Source organism: Condylura cristata, unplaced genomic scaffold (genome assembly GCF_000260355.1).
Source record: "Condylura cristata isolate star-nosed mole 26May11 unplaced genomic scaffold, ConCri1.0 scaffold00002, whole genome shotgun sequence".
NCBI lineage: Eukaryota > Metazoa > Chordata > Mammalia > Eulipotyphla > Talpidae > Condylura > Condylura cristata.
The window spans coordinates 77,550,246-77,569,526 of NW_004567103.1; the positions used below are offsets into that span (position 1 = coordinate 77,550,246).

A 19,281-nucleotide genomic window follows, 5' to 3' on the forward strand; every position below is an offset into this window, starting at 1 on the left:
CCACCAACACCACTCTGTCTCTGGTGAACCCTCTCACCCTCTGCATCTCTGGCCTGTACCCCAGTTCTGTATGAATAAATAAAAATCTTTAAAAAAAAATCAAAACTAACCTTTGATATTGACTATAAAACTGCGGCAGCAAGGAGAAGCAGCAAGGAGAAGAAAGGCTTGGGGGTGGGAGTGGGGAAGGGGAAAGAACAAAGAGGGAAGGAAGAACAAATGTTGTGCAATATGGTTGCATTAGTGGTGGGTTCACCATAGTATTAATATCTGATGAGGGTACCCCAATATTACCTCAGTTTATAATAAATAATTATTTTACAAAATCTATGCATCTGCATGCTTCCCATTTTCCCTTAGTAATTCTATCATCAATGTGCTTGCCCCAAGGGACAGATGGTTCACAGTCTTCTTTGTGGTTCCTTGTCAGAGACTCTTTGTTCCAGATCACGGATTATTGGGGGAACAGGCAGTGTCTCAAGGTGGGAACCGTGTCAGAGAGCGAAAATTACTAGAAAAAGTGGAAAAAAGGGAAGCAAAGGGGAGTAGGCGTGAAGAAGACACAGGGATGGGAGTTGGGTGCAAGTCTTCCTGCTCTGCCTTTACCAGAGGTTTATTTTATACATTTCAAGCAGGCAGAGGGATGACATTAGCATATGAAATGAGCTGAGTTCATGATCAAGATCACCTTTTTTCTAAGAATAGTCTGGGGTCCTTTTGACCTTTAGTTGAGATTATAACAGTTTTAAAATCAATCTATCTAGGTTAAAACAGGTACATAGATTCACAAAGTTTAAGACTAATATATTTATCACGGTAAAGATTAACCAAAATAATGTCCCTGAAACATTATCTATTACTTAAAGGCTTTCATTCTCATAGAGACATCCTAGAGGGTAAAGTAAAGTGAGGGCAGGAAGAGGAAATTTCTTGTAAATCAAATTAAGGTAAGGTTCTTTGAAAAACTTGTTAGAAAGTTTAAGTGAGTTTTCTTAAAGTCTAGTTGGTAAAAAACCTGATTAGCTCTGAATAGGTACCTTGGGTGAATTTCCATATCTAAAGACTAGGTAATAGGAAGTTTGAGTGGTTCTTTAGAAACTGAATAGAAGGCTATGTGAGATAGAGTGATAAGATTTGGGTTTTCCTCTGGCAGTGAGAGAGACTTTGCAGTAACAGCCATTTGTTTTTATTAATCAGCCAGTTTTTTTTTTTTTAATGATTTTTGACTTTAAGAAAAATTTCTCAGCCTGGTGCAGTACTTGCTTGTTAGGGCCAGGCAGCTCCTGAGGCCAAGGCAATCCAATTGCAAGCTGAAGGTTGCTCAGAATATTTGGATTTACAATTATACAAAGAAGGGAGGTCATAACATAAGTTAGTGTGGAAAGTCTGATTTTTCAGAGCATTTCCGTCTCCATCTGGAATATGTCAGTCGATAGAGGTTGCATAGCTTGTGTCAGTTCCTTCCATAAACTCCTTTGGGTCAAATAAGTTCACCCTGGAAAGAAGAATAGGGATCACTACTTTCTATCACAACAAAGGCGTTCACACCCTGGACTAAATTGCGGCTTATTATGATTCTCTAAGTTTCAAAAAGTAGAGATTATTGAGACCCCGAAGCTTAGTGCAAAGGAAAATATTACACAAAACGAGGAGTCAGACTAAGGAAACTGTATAGATACCTGTCTGTAAGTGTTGAAGAAGTTGTTATAAAATTAGAATCCAAATCCAAGTGTTTTAGTTTGTGACCCTTCCCTTTTTGTGTGTTTATAATTAATTAATTAATTATAAAGTGAAGGGATTGATGTCTCCCAGCATTTCAACTATTTGCAGCTATTTAGCTGACAGCATTATTGTCAGGAACTCTTTGCAGAAACAGTGTATAAAAACTGCAGTAGAACAATTAGAAAATCTAGTAAATCTGTATGACTAATATATTAATATTCATAGTTTATTCATGTTTTATTAAGTGTAGAGACCTGCATTATTAAAAGTAAGCATAATAAAGAAAAGAAGAAGATGAATGACCATCACACAAAAATACACCAGTTTTGTTGAAAGTTGGTGAAGACTTACTTTACTGCTATTCATGATCAGAGATGGAGCTTGAGGACAATAACCACAGTAATAAAAACTAAACTCGACCACATTGGTGTTGAAACACTATATTTTTGATGTTTAAGAGCATGACTAAGTTGAGTTTGTCCTTATTGTCAAGAATTATTTGTAAATTATTTTTTCCTATGCAAATCTGTTATATTTTAACAACTTACTAGGTGACTTGAAACTGTGGTGTAGATTTGTGCTTCTTTCCGAGTATTCCTGTCTGTCTCCTTAGAAATATCAGCCTGATCTGCTGCCAACATATTTTCTCCATGTCAGTAGAATGAATCTCTGACAACATATCCTGGCAAAAGCACACATTCCTCTTGGCTCACATCCCCAGATGTTCACAGAACTCTTGTGTTTTCAGGAAAAATATATATTTTTCTCTGGGGACGCCTGATGTGGGAATAAGAGAAGACCTCAAACAAACAGGGAAATTTTCTCAAAAGTTTAACATACTAATGTGGACTCCCTCCTAAGGCCCCATTCTTCCAATAATTACTAATTATGTACTATTATGTATATGTGGACACACACACTCACATACAATCAAATATTCAGCATTTCCCTTCATCCTGAAATGCTTGTTTATGGTAACTTTGTACCACCATTTTTTTTTTTCTTTCTAAATAAGACCTTTTATAAGTAAAATCAGTTAGCATTGCACGTACACTGGGTAATAGAACTGTTGTCTGTGTCTCCTACCCAAACTTGATTGTCTACTGGTTTCCAAAATAATTTTTTCTTAAAAATCGGCATGAACCTAACCCTTGGCAGCAGTGGGCATGACATTTAACCTGTTCCTATTGGTACAGTGCATACTCTTAATGCTCTTGATCAAATCTGGACCAGAGAGAACTATGAATCTTTCTAGGTTTCAAAGATTAATCTGGAAAAGGAATTTGGATTTTTCCTGTAGGGTTGAATGTGAGAAGCTGTATAGTTTCCAGGTGGTGTAGTCATTTTTGATGATGAAAGGAACACTCCATTATTCACATGGAGCTATCTGAATGAAAACTATGATAAGATAGTACCCACAGGGTTCTTCCTGGTGGCTCAACAGGTTGCAGTGCAGTGCATGAAGCTAGACGCAGCCGCTTCAGCAAGAGTATACCTGGCCAGGGAGCTGACCTACATGGCACAGCAGATCTCTACTGTTTCACCCATTTCTCCTCTCAGCAGTGCATTTTGTCAATTTGCCTATTCTGGTCCCTGCTCTGACTTTGGTGAATCTTCTCACCACCTTGCATCTCTGGCCTGTACCCCAGTTCTGTATGCATAAATAAATAAATCTTAAAAAAAAAAAAAAGGTAGTATCCACATCCCAGGGTCACCCATCCAGATTATGCAATTAAATTACACCTGAAGTCAGACATACAATATAATCATTTTGTAGGTTTCAGTTGATTTGGGTTTAGGTTCTTATAGCTAAAATAGAAATAGTCCTTTCCTTTTTTCCTATCTCCTAATTTGAACTACAAAATGGTAAGGATGATTTATCTATGTGTTCTTATCTGATCAGTTTTCTTTAAAGAATATACATTTAATAGATACCTACAGCTAGGTAAATGACAGTCTAGGCATATATAAGAATATGATTAAACTCATGTTAGGAAAACTCCTTCAATCCCTCTGTGTTCTTCTCACACTAGGTGGAACAAACTAAAATCAGACAGATCAGTAGGAGAAAAAAACCAAATTTAATAGCAAACATTTTGAGAATTAACATGACTGTAAATTTTAGAGCAAATGTGTCACCCAACCTGAGGCTTTATACTGAGCTAAGGAATGAGACAGGGTGTTGGGTTGTCAGTCATGTGAGAGTAGAAGATCTCACAGGATGAAGAAAACCACCAATGACAAATCCTCTTTCTAGATAGTTTTCGCATCTAAAAATTTGTTTTTCTCAGAAATAGTTTATTTCTTGAGATGACCCCCAATCTAGGTAATCTTCATTTTCTGGTGTGAAAGTGACACATATTAGAAAAAGCCTACTCTGAACATATTTTAATAAGTCAATCTGAAAATGTTTGAGGAGTCTACACCTACATACTTTATACATCTTGAACACGTCAGACCCTTGCTGTTACCAACTGAGATTTTCTTATAAGTACTATTTTTTAAAAATCCTAAATATTTTTGAGATTGATTTCATACAAACTCAAAGACAAAAACATTTGCCCACGTGTATTCTCATTTACAGTAAACTCAACCATACAACTAACTACAATTTTCTTATAATATTTTGTATTAGTTACAATCTTGTGCATATTTGATGTGTTTTATATTTCTGATATTCATTCCCTGGACTGATTATCTTTAAGTATCTGAATATTTAATTATTCCTGTTGTCACTTTTTAAAAATATTGTTTCTGTTAAATCAGTGCAGTAGTTCCATTTTACTTAACTAAATTAATTTACTATTAATTAAATCTTTTTTAAAGATTTATTTATACATAAATGGTGAGAAGATTCACTAGAGACAGCTTGGAGAGCAGAACAGGCAAACTGACTGAAATACACTGCTAAGGGAAGCGGTAGGTAGGTCAGGAGAGGTCTGCCACACCATGTGGGTCACCCCCCTGGCCGGGGATCAAACTGATGCTGCAGTGGCTGTGATAGCTTCATAGTGCTGTGTTCCAACTCCTTGGCCACTAGGGAGGGCCCATCCTACCCATTAGATCTTACCTTATGATTCAGGTATGTACTTCTTAGAGTATACTGCTTAACTTTAGTCTGAGAAGATCTAATTGAAAAATGTTAAAAGTTAATACAGGTATGCCATTATACATTTTATGAACTATATAGCATTGTTGTTTAGACATATGAATAATTTGTCAGGCAAATAATTCCTCAGAGTTATTTTGTGAAATATTTTAACAAAAGATTAGTTACAATATATACATTACAATATATACATTTTCCTTTTTACATATAAAATATAACTTATTTTTCTACATTTTCAATTATGTTTCAATTTATTTTTCTTTCTGCAATGTAGATTAAGCTGAAAGAGTTAGACATTTGAAATACTACTGGAGAATTTTCAGTAATCTTGACTCTATAATAATTTTAATAGAAGAAAAAGGGTTACAGATCATGCATATACTGAGAATATTATCTATGGTTTATAAGGAAACAGAAATTTTCAGGGTTTTTTTTTTTTGTTGGTGTTTGAAATGTTCACATTGTAAGAGTATTCTCTAGTAAATATGTTATTTTATAATTAGAGGAGAAGTAAAATGTTACTGATTTTGACAGATATCCCATGTGACTTTTTTTTTTGTTATTTTGAGTATGCTGCATTAAGCATGACTATGAAAATACTTTCATACAATAATCTGCTTATGATGAGCCATTAAATAACTGTAACAGATGCTTATGTGCATTCAATTGAAAGATCATTATCAATATATTATATTTTTATAAGAAGGATATAACCTTATCATGAATATCAGAAAACTGTTTATCAGTGCGATGCTATTAGTAGGTAGTGAAGACTGAATGAAGCACATAGATGGCCAGGAAAACGCTGAGGAGGATGTCAAATAACTACATGCTTGATGTTTAAACCTCACAAATAGATATTTATATAGTGGAATTCAAATCTATAATGTAGTCAGTATTTCAGGATCGAAGCATAAATGGGATTTGTAGAATTAATGCTCATTTTGTCTTTCTAATCTGTAAGTTTAATGAAGATTTGATTTGTGAATAAGTCAATACAATGTCATTAACTTGGGGCCACTTACCTGTGATGCAGAAAATGTTAAAATTTGAGAGGAAAGGGAGAGATGTTTAGAATTGAGGGATTATAACTTTTAAGTTAGTGATGATAAAGGGTCTGAGATTTTGTCCTACTTGCAAAAGCACAAATATGTAAACATGAAGCCTCTGGATCAGAGACAAAGAAGCTTTAATTCCTAGAAGCAACAGAAATTACTGAGTACAATATGACATCTTCACATATACTGAGCGGAGCTATAACAATAGAACCCTAAAATAAGAAAATGCTCATCTTGTATACGAGAGCAGCAGACCTATCTTCCCTACAGAAGCACATTTGGAAGTTGATGTTAGCTCAATTTACGTTTTCAAGCTGAGAAAAAAATAATGACATTTCAGGGACTAACTACTGAACACAGAAATAGAAGAGATTGTAGTGATTTAGATATTTGCCTAACCCTTTCTTTTCCCCCTGTTTTGCAGTTTAGCAGTTAGTTGAACATAAGTTCTTTTCTCTTCATGGGTTTGTCACTGCAGTGCAGAGGCCATAAGTTTAGGATCACAGAAGCATAACCTGACTTTCTGTTCACTTTATATGATATATTCAGTGAAGAGAAACCACGAGTTTGTTAGTGTCTTCTCTGCTTGCAGACTTTAGAAGACTTGACCACTAATGTGGAGATACTTGAGTATATGAATCTGAAGTAAAAATAAACTTTTGTCTCTACTCTAGTTAGTGACTTTTGTAGGATTTCACTGAAGAGTCTTAAGAACCAATTACAATTGGTACTTACTCTACTATTATGCAAACAGACCTTCTGGTGGGAAGAGATATTTGAAATTCTAGAGGAGTGTTTTATTTTCCTCTTATGTGAATTTTTTTTGCAAATATATTATCTAAAGAATGAAATGATTATGTGAAAATTGCTGCTATTCACATTTTAGTTACAAATCAAAAAAAAAAAAAGAGAGAGAGAGATTGAATACATCATTTAGTTGAGTGGCCATCAACTGCTCAGTTTTTGAACGGAAAAGGCTCTTTACCACAGGAAGTGCCATTTGTAGTTTTGACACTTCCATATAAATAAATGATGATTACTTACAATTGTGATGACTTTTACATAAACGTGGCCTTTATTCTGGTTAGTCTTTAGAAAAATACATTTATTTTATACACTTTCCCCTATTTACTAGGGATTCTAATAATCTTAAGAGAAATATATTTCTATTGCCAGGCTGGAAAACAAAAATGCTCTTAATTATGCAATCATTTAGGGGATCCAAAAGAGCATTCTTCTAGTAACACTTCAGGGATCAGTGACTAAATTAATGTTTATAAACATAGGAAGTAAAAAAATCTGTTCTTTGAGTAAGGCACACAATTAATAGTCTAACACAGAATTTAGTAAACTTATTCTTTAAATAACCACAGTGTAAGTATTTAAATCTTAGTGAACCATATGTTCATGTTCCATTACGCAAGTCTGCCATTGCAGGGTGAAAAAAGTCATGGAAAATATGTAAATTAAAAAGTGAATGAAATGATTGTTGGCCAAAATATGGCCCACAGCCATAGCCAGTATGTGATTCTCTTGTCTAGACTATTAAACACATTCTCACTTTCTCATTCTTCTTTACATGTTTATAATTACATATAATATATAATTAACTATTAAAATTATATGAACTATTTTGTTCTCTGAATTAATTAAAATATGTTAAAGTTTTGAAAGCTTCATCATGTTATTTATAATTTATATTAATTTAATTAGTACCGATTAGCATATGTTAATGACAATATACAATTTAATTTTAATACCAAAACATAGGAAAATAAGTTACTTATGTTTAGAGTCTTGAGGCTTCTAGGAAAGAGAAGATTAGACGGCACATAACAGATATCTTTACTCCGAGGGTAAAAAGGAGGTTTTCAAGTATAGAGGATTTGTGTACCTGTAAAACAACCGCTGTATCAGACATTCCTTTGCCAGTGCATTCTGTTACTTCATAAAGGTGAGAGGTGTAATTGCTGCTTTGACTAGGAAAAAGGCAAAAGTTTAGTATTCGGAGCTTAGTGAAGAAAAATGGATTTAAACTAGGACAAAATCTTCTCCTCAGTTTAGTGCTGGCACACTTCACAAGGGTAACAAAACTTCAGTTGACTCTCATTCCTAAACCAAGATGACAAGAAGCTTACCCTGGGCATAATCAGCTTACCTTGTCTGTTCATTTTGGAGAGACAAAACCCACAATGGAAAATTACTAAGAAGACAAAGGATAAAAGGAGGGGGGTGGTTATCAAATTCACCTGAGATGCTTCTTGCTAAAATGTTTTAGATTTCAAATGTAAGTAATGAGGAATTTGATCAGATGTCAAAGATGAAAGGCTTTTCACTAAATTGTGCTGGCAGGATTCCTGCTAAATACAATTCAAGTCAAAGAGGGCCTAGTTGGGAAGACTTTGAGGATTCTGACTGACTTAGTCAAGGAGGAAGTCTTTGTCAGCAGTATAAGTGTATTTCTTTTTCATTTTAATTTTTATTGAAGTACCATCAATTCACAACTTTGCTAGTATTTTGACAGTAGAAGATTTCCAACCTCAGGTGTAGCAGTTAAAACAGATAAACTTATGTTAAATGTATTTCTAAATGAAATTGAACTTTTCAACATGATGGAACTCAGTTGAATTTAATGTTTATTTTGATAAAGGAGACCACTATCTTGACAGCAATTGAGCAGTGTATGTAAAGGTAGTGAATGGGGCAGACCCTGGAGTCCAGGAATGAATTAGTCAATGCCTTGTTGTGTTTAAAAAGGCAGGGTGCATTGAAGTAAAATAACAGGATATAGGGACACAGGTACTGTCCCTATATAAAAAGGGAATGGGGAGAGAGAGAGAGTGAGAAGAAAGATAGAGGGTGGGAGAAGAAAAAATGGAGAAGTACTATTTAAGAACAATACTGTTGGAAGCCTTGGCTAAGTATTTACATCATCTGCAGATCTCTTAGCTGATACTGATGCCTGAATTCTACCTCAGGAAATTTGAATTTAGTAAATTTAGGATTGCTCATGGACCAATATTTTTTTTTTTTTAATCTTTCTCAGATTAACTTGAGTATGTGGTCAACATTGAGATAGATTGCTTTAGAAGAATTCTGATTCATCCAGAAGAAATTCACCATCAGACATGTATATCTCTTACCTTAGCTATATCAAAATCTTGAAAGTCTGTGTCTGATTTTATTATTGCTGTTATTTCAGTGCATGAACAAGAGTCTAGGATGGGAGCGCTCACAAATATTTGTAGACAATAGACAAGTACAAAATTATATATATAAGAAAATTTATTGTTCTGCTGAGCAGAGATCAGATTACATTAAGGAGCCAGGCAAACAGAGATCAGATACATCACCATTCCACATTTCAAGATCAGTATGACATCTCAGTTAAGACCCATCACTCATCTGTCTCTATTCAGAGGGGCAGGGAAAGGAGACTGGAAAGTTCTAACTCATCTATGAGCATCCCCCACTAGGTTGGAGGTTGCTCCTCACTGGTCCTCTGACAGGAAGGACAAAAAAGGAATGCTTATAAGGCTGGAGACCTAGTTTGACAGATGTTTCAGAAAGTAATGTTGATTGGTATGGGGTGTAGTTTTGTAAGAGTTTAGATTTGGTAAATTCAGAGAGGGTCTGAGAGAGGCTCTTGAATAATAAACAGTCATTTCATTGAACTATATGTTGTTCTTAAAAAGAGATTTTTATTTTAGCAAGCACTAGAGTGTCTTTTTTTTTTTTTAAAGTAAATGGATTTTCAGAAAGATCCTAAAAAACATCTGATGTTATTTGTAACCTCATCTTCCTGGCAAGAATTTCCTGAGATATTAAACTTTTATTAATGCAGACAGTTGAATAGCAAACTCATGTTAATGTGGACTATAGACTGTAGGTGTGAACATCTCAGTTCTCAAAGGAATAAAAAATAGGCCCTTTATTAAGTTTATAAAGTACTTAAAATCTCAAAACAACATATTAAAATTAAATTAAAGTAAGTAATGAAAAATTGAAGGAAATTATATGACAAAATATTAAATGACTAGTATAGGATTTCAGATGAGAGAGAGATTGAATGAGGACTTTGGAAGTGTTAGGAATTGAGCACTTTGAAACAAGTAGAAAAGTTTGGTCATGATCCAGGCATTTGTTAGTGGGTATGCAGGGTAAGTGAATGAATCAGGCTTCTTTCACTACTAGCCCAGTGGCTATCAGCTGTGGCCTTGCTCTTGATAATGCAGAAGGCATTTGGGAGATTAGGCTTGGGCTTGCTTCCTGACTGTGGACACCTGGAGTGTGAGTATGCAAGAATGTGTATTTATCCACACCTGAGCCTACCTTAAAAGCAGCAGCAGTAGCAGCAGTGTGAGTATGAGCAAGCTGACTGCAGAAAAGGTGATATCATGAAATGATGCAAAAGAAAGAACTCTAGAGAGAGCTCGGAGGAGTTTAGATATACCTGGAGTCTGGGAGGCCTCCCAGCATCCGATACCCAGCCCATGCCAGCCTGCCTGCCTGGTTGCCCGTGTGGCTGGTTCTCTGAGCACAATGAAATCTGAAAAATACACCAAGGGTTCGAAGATTCTTCTTTATTCATGTGCCCAAATCGATAGTGAACCTGTCCTGTTTTTGCTGACACTACGCAAAATTGAGTTGAGAGTGAAGTACGCACTTGGACAACTATCAACAACAGGTAATCTAGACTATTTCATAGGCTATTCGGAGGAAATAATTATGGGAATACATGTTGCATTTATGTAATGAATAAACTTATTGCTAGTCTTTCATTCAATACTTCATTATTAGGGAACCGGAGTTTTGGGGCATTTCAAGCATCAGTTTGGCTATGTGATAAGAATAAACTAAGGGTGTATGAACACTTAAGAAATTAAGATGGCCCTCCCTGGTGGCGCAGAGGGTTAAAGCACAGCACTAAGAAGCTAAAGCCACTTCCCCATGAGTTCGATTCCCACCTGCCCCGGAGGTGACCACATGGCATGGCAGACCTCTCCTGACCCCGCCCGCTGCTCCCCTCAGCAGTGTACTTTGTAGATCTGTCTGTTCTGTTCCCCTCTCTGTCTCTGGTGAAGCCTCTCACTGCCCCTGAGCCTCTGGCCTGTACCCCAGCTCTGTATGCACAAATAAATAAATCTTTAAAAAAAAAAAAAGAAATTAGGATAATCTTCCAAGTGAGAGATTATGAAACACAATATTGACATAGAAAAGAAAAAGAGAAGCTACACTGTATATAAGGGTGTAAATACAGACTTTAAAATGAAAATACAGTTGAAACTATAATGCATTTTATTTTCATCTCCTAAGGTTTATGTATCTGCAAGGCATGTATGTGATTTAGCAGAGGGCAGGAACTATAAAACTGGAATACAGGAGAGGTTAGTATTTGAGTTGAAAGTTTAAGAATCAAGATAAGAATATCTGAGTAGAAAGGATCACTCAGATTAATGGTTGGGAAAAAAATTAAAGCCCAGACAGAGCTAAGCTTTGAAGGTTGCCTTTGTTTAGATAGCGATTGGTGTATTGAACATACAGGAATTTTTGAAAAAGGATTTCCAGGGCACAGTAATGTTCAAAGTCAAGAGGATAGTATTTCAAAATCCTTTTGCTCATCATCATTCTCACACAGTAGAAGGAATAAGGTAGTGGGGTGAACAGTGTGTTGTTATTGCAAGTCAATGGTGACGTGGGAAGTTTTCAATTTCTGGAGAGTGAGGACTGCAGCTATATTTCAAGGAGATTTAGAAAATAATGTGTATGATGGGTACCGAAAAGGCAGAAATCCCATATATAAAAGGTTTATTGAGGTTTATTGTGAAAGGAAAAAATTCAGGAAGAGAACAAAAGAACTGAATGGAGGTTATTATTGTCATCATTATTGCTGTTGGTAATAAACAAGAGAAATATATACACCATGGAAAGTAAAACTAGCTGACAAGAGGTGGCAGAAATTATAGTCATTTAAGAGCTTGGAAAAATCACCTCTATCCAGAAGTCTTGGGTAAAAGAAGAGTGTGTATGGAATGAGAGTTTGAAGTTAATAAAAAGGATAATGAAGCCATTTCTGGTGTCCTCATTTTTCTATGGCAAATATATGGAGGAAAGGTTTGCATAGCTATAAGAAGAGTTTTAGTATAGATGGATGGGGTACCTATTGTGTTTTAACTGTGATCACCTTATTTTTCTAGGTTTATCTTTGGTATATTTATTTGATGAGTAAATCCTAGTATTTAGCAAACCCTTTTTAAATTTGTTGGCACATTCTCTGTGATAATCATTATACTGTTTCACTGTTTTCTAATATTTGTCAAGTTATTGTTAAAGCACAATTTAAAAAAATATTAATTGCTGTAAAATTGTAATTTTAGATATATTAAAATATATTTGTTAAATGAAAATTATATTTGAGTCAAAATATATCAAGTAATTGATTTGCTAAGCTTTCTTTCCCAAAGAAATCTATACAGGTACATGATGGGTTTGATTTTGAAACATTAAAGGCAAATTATCGTGTTAAAATTAAATGACTACTTGCATAATCAGTTATATTAACAAATATAATGCTCTATACAAATATTATGCTCTATACAAGGAAGGTAAATTTTGTCAACTGTAAACAACCCAGAAAGCTCCCAGAATAACCTGTTAAGCCTGCTTTTAATGCATGTTATATTCAAGGTAGATCTGACAGTCCTAGAATGTCCACAGTGAGCGGGTAGCTAGTGGAATCAGAGGATCTATAAGCCATAGGGGATGAAAGGAGTAATTGAAAGGTCTTTCAATGTGAGGATTTGGTTGGAACTGCACCTGTTGCATGTATTAGTTTCGGGTTAGTGTAATAGTAATACAAATACCTTGAAATGAATCCTAAGGAAACAGTTGTTTGATGAATAAGAAAGTTGCTCAATTTTATGAGTCTATAAATTATATAAACTAATTTTCATAAATCTTCTGAAACAAAAATAAAGTATTTATACAGACTTGAAGCCTTGTATTTGTTATTAAGAACATACTAGAACTAAGCATAAAATTTTCTGGGTATAATTTGCTTGGTTCTTGGTATTTGTAGCTGAGGTCCAGAGGCCTCAGTTCTTAATTCCAGAAACAAATTAAGTGCTTATTTATAATGGAAAGTGCTTAACTAAATGCTTTGATTGGAAGACATATAAATTAAAAGATCACATTTACCTGAAATATCTTAAAGTAGCAAATGCTATTACACTTGATTTCTGTGAACAAATTATGGAAAAAGGGACTGGACAAGAAGTGACAGTAATAACTATTTAGAGGACCAGATGCTAAATATAAATTCGTGGAGTTTGGTAGAGACTAGACAGTGTTTGTACCCTCTCACAGCTTTTCATTTTAAAAGCTAAAGAAAGTTTATTTAATCAAAGTACTGTAAGACATGTAATACTGGGTTTAAGAATGTTTCAAGTATACTTATCTTGATCTTCCTGTGTTAATGCACTTTATTCATTGATCTGATTCACTCACATTTCATTTCCTAATATTAAACAAAATATGAAGTGACAACTTTGAAATATAGTTCCAGAAAGTAATTTATTAATGCAATAATAGAACTTTCAAAACTAGGAGATTCCACTAGGGGTTATAAATCAAACAGTAAAGTAAAATAAATATGAGTCTTCAGAAGACCAGCTTTAAAATCTGGAAAAATTAATGATAATTAATATGGGCATATATTAGTTGCTTTTAAAATAACCCATGCAGAAACCTTTATTAAATATTAAGATAGAGAAGTAGACTTAATGTAAAAAAAGTGTTTTACTATGGCAACATTGAGGATTACATAAAGGAAAATTTAAATGAGTGCAGATCTAAGTATACATATAGATTTCAACTCCATGCATTTTTCTCAGGTCTACATAATTAGAAAAATCTAATAGTAAATATTGAGAGTATTTTTTCATCTTCACAAACAAGTTTAACCTCCTTCTATTGTGGTTCTAACAGAAAAAGATTTATTTATTTGTACATACAGAACTGGGGTACAGGCCAGAGGCTCAGGGGCAGTGAGAGGCTTCACCAGAGACAGAGTGGGGAGCAGAACGCAGATCGATGAAGTACACTGCTGAGGGGAGCAACGGGTGGGTCAGGAGAGGTCTGCCACGCCATGTGGTCACCTCCGGGGCAGGCGGGAATCGAACTCATGAGGAAGTGGCTTCAGCTTCTCAGTGCAGTGCTTTAATCCGCTGTGCCACCAGGGAGGGCCGAGTTTCTTTTTTGATTGTGGAGTAATATTCCATTGTGTAAGTATATTGTATCTTCTTGATCCAGTCATCTATTTTTGAACATCTGGGTTGCTTCTATAGCCTACCTATTGTAAATTATGCTGCAGTAAACATAGGGATTCAGGTGCCCTTTTGAATTAATGTTTTTGTTTCTTTTAGGTAGGTTCCTAGGAGTATAATTACTGGATCATGTGGAAATTCCATTTGTAGTAGTTTGAGGAACCTCCACACAGCTCTTCATAGTGGTGGGACTAGTTTGCATTCCCACCAGCAGTGTAGGAGAAACACCTTTTTCTCCACATCCTTGACAATGTGTTTTGTTTCGTGTGTGTGTGTGTGTGTGTGTGTGTGTGTGTCTGTGTTTTAATGTGCTGTTCTCACTGGCAAAAGGTGGTATCTCATTGTGGTTTTTATTAGCATTTTTGTGATTACAAGTGATGTTGAATGTTTTTTCTTGTATCTGTTGGCCATTTGCATTTCTTCTTTGGAAAAGTGTCTTTTTAGCTCTACTGCCTATTTTTTTACTGGGTTGTTTACTTTGTTTTGCTTAGCTTCATTAACTGTCAGTCTTTGTGATCAGTCCCTTGTTGTTAGTATTGTGTGCAAAAATTTTCTTCCAGTCAGTGGGGTGTCTCTTTGGTTAGGCTAATGTCTCTTTTTCTGTATAGAATTTCTTTAATTTGATGTAATCCCATCTGTTTATTTTTTCCTATATTTTCTTTGCTTTAGGTGATGTTACTGATATGTATGTCATGTAGGGAAAAACCCAGGTTTTCTATAGCTGAGGAAAGAAGTTCAGAAGGTGGTATAGGTCCTTAATTTTAAAGATCACATAGGAATATTTTCAGTGCATAGAACACATCTGAGATAGTCAGTTGGAAATAACATCTTGATTCTTTTTTTCTCATTTCATAAAACACCATTTGGTCTTTCCTATCCCGAGACCACATTTCCAACACAACACTGTCCTCATGTGATTAAGGGTAAGGACTATTTACCTTTCGGACCATCATTCATATTGGGCCATCAGTTTTCTAATGAAACACTGAAGAAAGAAATGGACTTCATTTTTGTTAGTATCAGTGGATTGTCATCATAAGACTTTTGAGTTGTTACTATTTATCTTCTATGAAATGATTAAAAACAGGTGAAAAAATCTTGGTCAGCCAAGTGTCATTTAAATATAATTGTCACAACCTATCAGCCAGTACTTGTCATTGCACAGATCAGATTATTCTAGTACTGAGAGGATGTAACTTACATAACTTCATTCTCTATAAATAATGGATCAAGTCCCCTTCAACATTGTTTTCTGAAAATAGACAAAGATCATTGGTTGCAATACCATGGAAAATGTTGAACTGGGTAAAATTGTAAAGGAGATTATCACTTAAAAAAGAAAGTACAAGGGACTATCATGATGGTACATAGTAAATTGGTGGTGGGAAATTCATGTGGAAACCATTGTACAAAAATGAAGGATGATGTAATGAATACATTAAAAATTAAAAAATAAAAATAACTATTATGAAAAAAGAAGGTATTCAATACTGCTTAAATTTGGTTATCTTTCATTCTAATTCTTACAAATATAAGTATATAGATAAAATGTTAATGTATATAGATAAAAATTGCATTTATGTGTGTTTGTGTGTGTGTGTGTGTATAAATACTAAATACCCCTTGTAGTTTTCCTTTAGGTTAATATTTTTACTGTGAGCTATTTTTAATTTGATCTGATTTACCAACAAATCTGACTGAGTGACAAACATGCATAAAATCATTTGTTCTCTAGGAACACTGTAGTTACTAGCATAAAGAGATCATTCTCATAAAAATGACTGTAGGTGTAATGGTGTGCTAGAAGTCACGGAATTTTATCTTTGATCATACAAGTCAGAAAAAGAAGCAGAGGCAACATTTTCAACCCATGAAAAAAAGAGGCTGAATGGGAACTGGTAGAAGTGGATAGCGGAAAAGTTTTGCATGAGGATGGCTCCATATGGGTCATTTTGGAATTGTGTGGTTCATATTTATATTCTCATAAATGTAAATAGATCACTGATCAATAATAGCTTATTTTGGAAACCAGAAGCATTCTCTGTGTCTTTTTTTATCTCAAAATATGTAGCAGATTGCCAATATTTTAATTACTTTTTATTTGGTAAGCCAGGAATCTGAGTGACCCTTTCACTAACCCTGTTTTCACTGCACAGTGGGTCTTGTGCTAGACAGACTTCCTGATCATTGAAGAGAATTAATATGAGCCAAGTGCAGAAATCTGTTCAGGTTATTATAGTCTAACAATGATAGTTCCAGTGTATCTGATTGTTATCCACATTTTCTCCAGTTATTATATTACCCAGTAAATGTGTTTGTCAATTGTTTATATTTTTGTTGTTCCAGATACAGATGTGGTGTATAAAAGTGAAAATGGACATGTCATTAAACTGAATATAGAAACAAATGCCACCACATTATTACTGGAAAACACAACTTTTGTAAGTAATGAATTAATAATTATCTTTTGCATTTTGGAATTGTTTGGAACGATTTCTAGGAATACATAACTGTCTTTTTTTTTTAACCTCAGCAGATGCAAAAAATTTCATGTGAAAGTTAGGGGTGGAATATCATTAGAATATACAAATATGTTGATCAAGAATATCCATGTAACCATATGCTCTGGTTCCCTAATTTATCCTTTTTATTAAATGAGTACATGAGAACAATTCTACATTAGGATGAGTAGTTCCTCCTATATTTTCTATATAAAATTACTCATGGACATACCAAGGTGTTTTTTTTTTTTTTTAACATTTAGTTCAAAGCAACTCATAATTAACTTTTTCTCCTTTATTTTTCATTCATCTTCATTGATTTTGAATTCTATTGTCATTTACTGAATAAAGTAGAAGATAGGCTTTTTAAAACTGCTGGGGTTGACATATTTTACTTTTATGATTTGAGATTCTGCCTGTATCACTTTCTTCTCCATAATCTCTATTTACCCTTACAATGTTCAAATGGCTGGCAGTATAAATGAAAATGAACATTTCTATAGGTAAATATATTAATCAATCAGTCCAATTTTATCCTTTGTCAAACAATTGACCCCTTTTATCCAAATTTCCCACTCTTTTTTCTCCCCTTCTGGTTGCTAGTTTGATCTTATTGTCCACAAGTCTATTTTATTTATGTATTAATTTTAGTTCATTTATTTGTTTGACTTCTTTCTGAATATCCCACATGTAAGCTCTGTCTTTCTCCATTTGGTTGATTCCACCAATTGCAATGCCTTCTGTGTCCACACATTCCATTGCAAATGGGAGAATTTCATCTTTTTTAAAGAAAAATATGCTGAGTATTAGTTCTTAGATGCCCCCTATAGATACTAAGGAGAGGGTAAGGATTGTTTGAGAGATGTAGGAAGAGGAGAGGGTAAGGATTGTTTGAGAGATGTAGGAATCATCTAGACAAGAGATAGGGCAAGAGGCAGAAAGTAGGGGTGGGTAATGATGAGATAGCTATGAAGTGATTTTAATAAAATTTGTTTAGAGAACAAAATTAAATGCATTTTCATTTTGGTTTCCTTAATTGTAATGTAGCTTTTTAAATCTTTAAAATATATTAATTATATCACCCTTCATTTTTATATATTATATGGTTTCCCCATGAAATCCCCACTACCAATTCATCCGTTCACCATTACTGTAATTCCTTGTGCTCTTCCCACCCATTTCCTAGTTCTTCTCCATTTTTTTTTTAAAAAATTAATTATTTGTACATACAGAACTGGGGTACAGACCAGAGGCTCAGGGGCGGTGAGAGGCTTCACCAGAGACAGAGAGGGGAGCAGAACAGGCAGATCGACAAAGTACACTGCTGAGGGGAGCAGTGGGCGCGTCAGGAGAGGTCTGCCACGCCATGTGGTCTCCTCCGGGGCAGGCGGGAATCGAACTCATGCGGAAGTGGCTTTAGCTTCTCAGTGCAGTGCTTTAACCCATTGCGCCACCAGGGAGGGCCCTCTTCTCCATTTTTTTTTTTTATAAAGAATTTAATTTATTTGTGCATACAGAACTGGGATACAGGCCAGAGATGTGGAGGGTGAGAGAATTCACCAGAGACAGAGTGGAGTGCAGAACAGGCAGATCAACGAAATACACTGTTGAGGGGAGCAGCGGGCGGGTCAGGAGAGGTCTGCCAAGCCATGTGGTCACCTCCGGGGCAGGCGGGAATCGAACTCATGAGGAAGCGGCTTTAGATTCTCAGTGCTGTGCTTTAACCCGCTGCGCCACCAGGGAGGGCCCCTCTTCTCCATTTTTAATAGGGTATATATAGACAATTAGTGGCCAAGAAAACAAGTAAGATACACTCAGTACATATGTATTTGGTTATGTGAATTTGTCTTAAAAAAAACTTCCTTTGTATTGATAATTATTTTTCAGCATTTATTAGTTTGTTGGTATTTTTCAGCATTTATTAGTTGCTTTCTTAGCCTCTATGATACAATAAAAATGAACAGGCAAAAGCTTTTTGGTTATTATCCCATTATTCCAATTTTGTAGTCTTTAATATACACACTACCCTATCTCATCTCATTGCTGGTTTTTCCATGTGCTGATTAATGCCATTTTATCTCTGTGCTTGAATATTTAATCTTTTAAAATCCTTTTGAAGTCTATTTCTATTCTCCTCTACGTTGGCCATAACTCTTATCCACAGAGTCATGGTTAGCAAATATTCTAATTTACTCTTCTTCTATGATCCATAGTCTCCCTAAAGGCATTTATCTCACAACATAGATAATTAACCAATTTATAAGTCCAAGAGGTGTAAGAATTCAATGGAGTGGGGGTGTATAAGAGATTACAATGCGGTATATACTTGCAACCAGTTAACCTAAAATTTTGAACAAAAATTAAAAAAAAAATTCTAGATAATTTCAGAGGAACTCAATTGAACAGTTCCTCTCAACTCCAAGATAACATGAAATATCGATTATAAAGCTCATGTTAGGGTAAGGTCTGGGTTTACTTTCTCTCCCAACATATTCTGTTGGAGGGGGAAAAAATCTGTTATCAAAACATTACTTACAACTTTACTTATATTGCAGATTTTTCATTCA

The 19,281-nt window shown here is 34.9% G+C and overlaps 1 protein-coding gene across 3 annotated transcripts in view; it reads left to right on the plus strand.

Moving 5' to 3' along the window:
* Positions 1 to 19,281, plus strand: part of DPP10 (dipeptidyl-peptidase 10 (non-functional)) — a 1,217,772-nt gene that overhangs the window by 933,306 nt on the left and 265,185 nt on the right. For all 3 annotated transcript variants that reach the window (XM_012726412.1, XM_004674706.2, XM_004674707.2), the window contains exon 4: positions 16,560 to 16,654. In XM_012726412.1, coding sequence (XP_012581866.1) covers positions 16,560 to 16,654 — 95 coding nt within the window. The remainder of the gene's footprint in view (positions 1 to 16,559; positions 16,655 to 19,281) is intronic.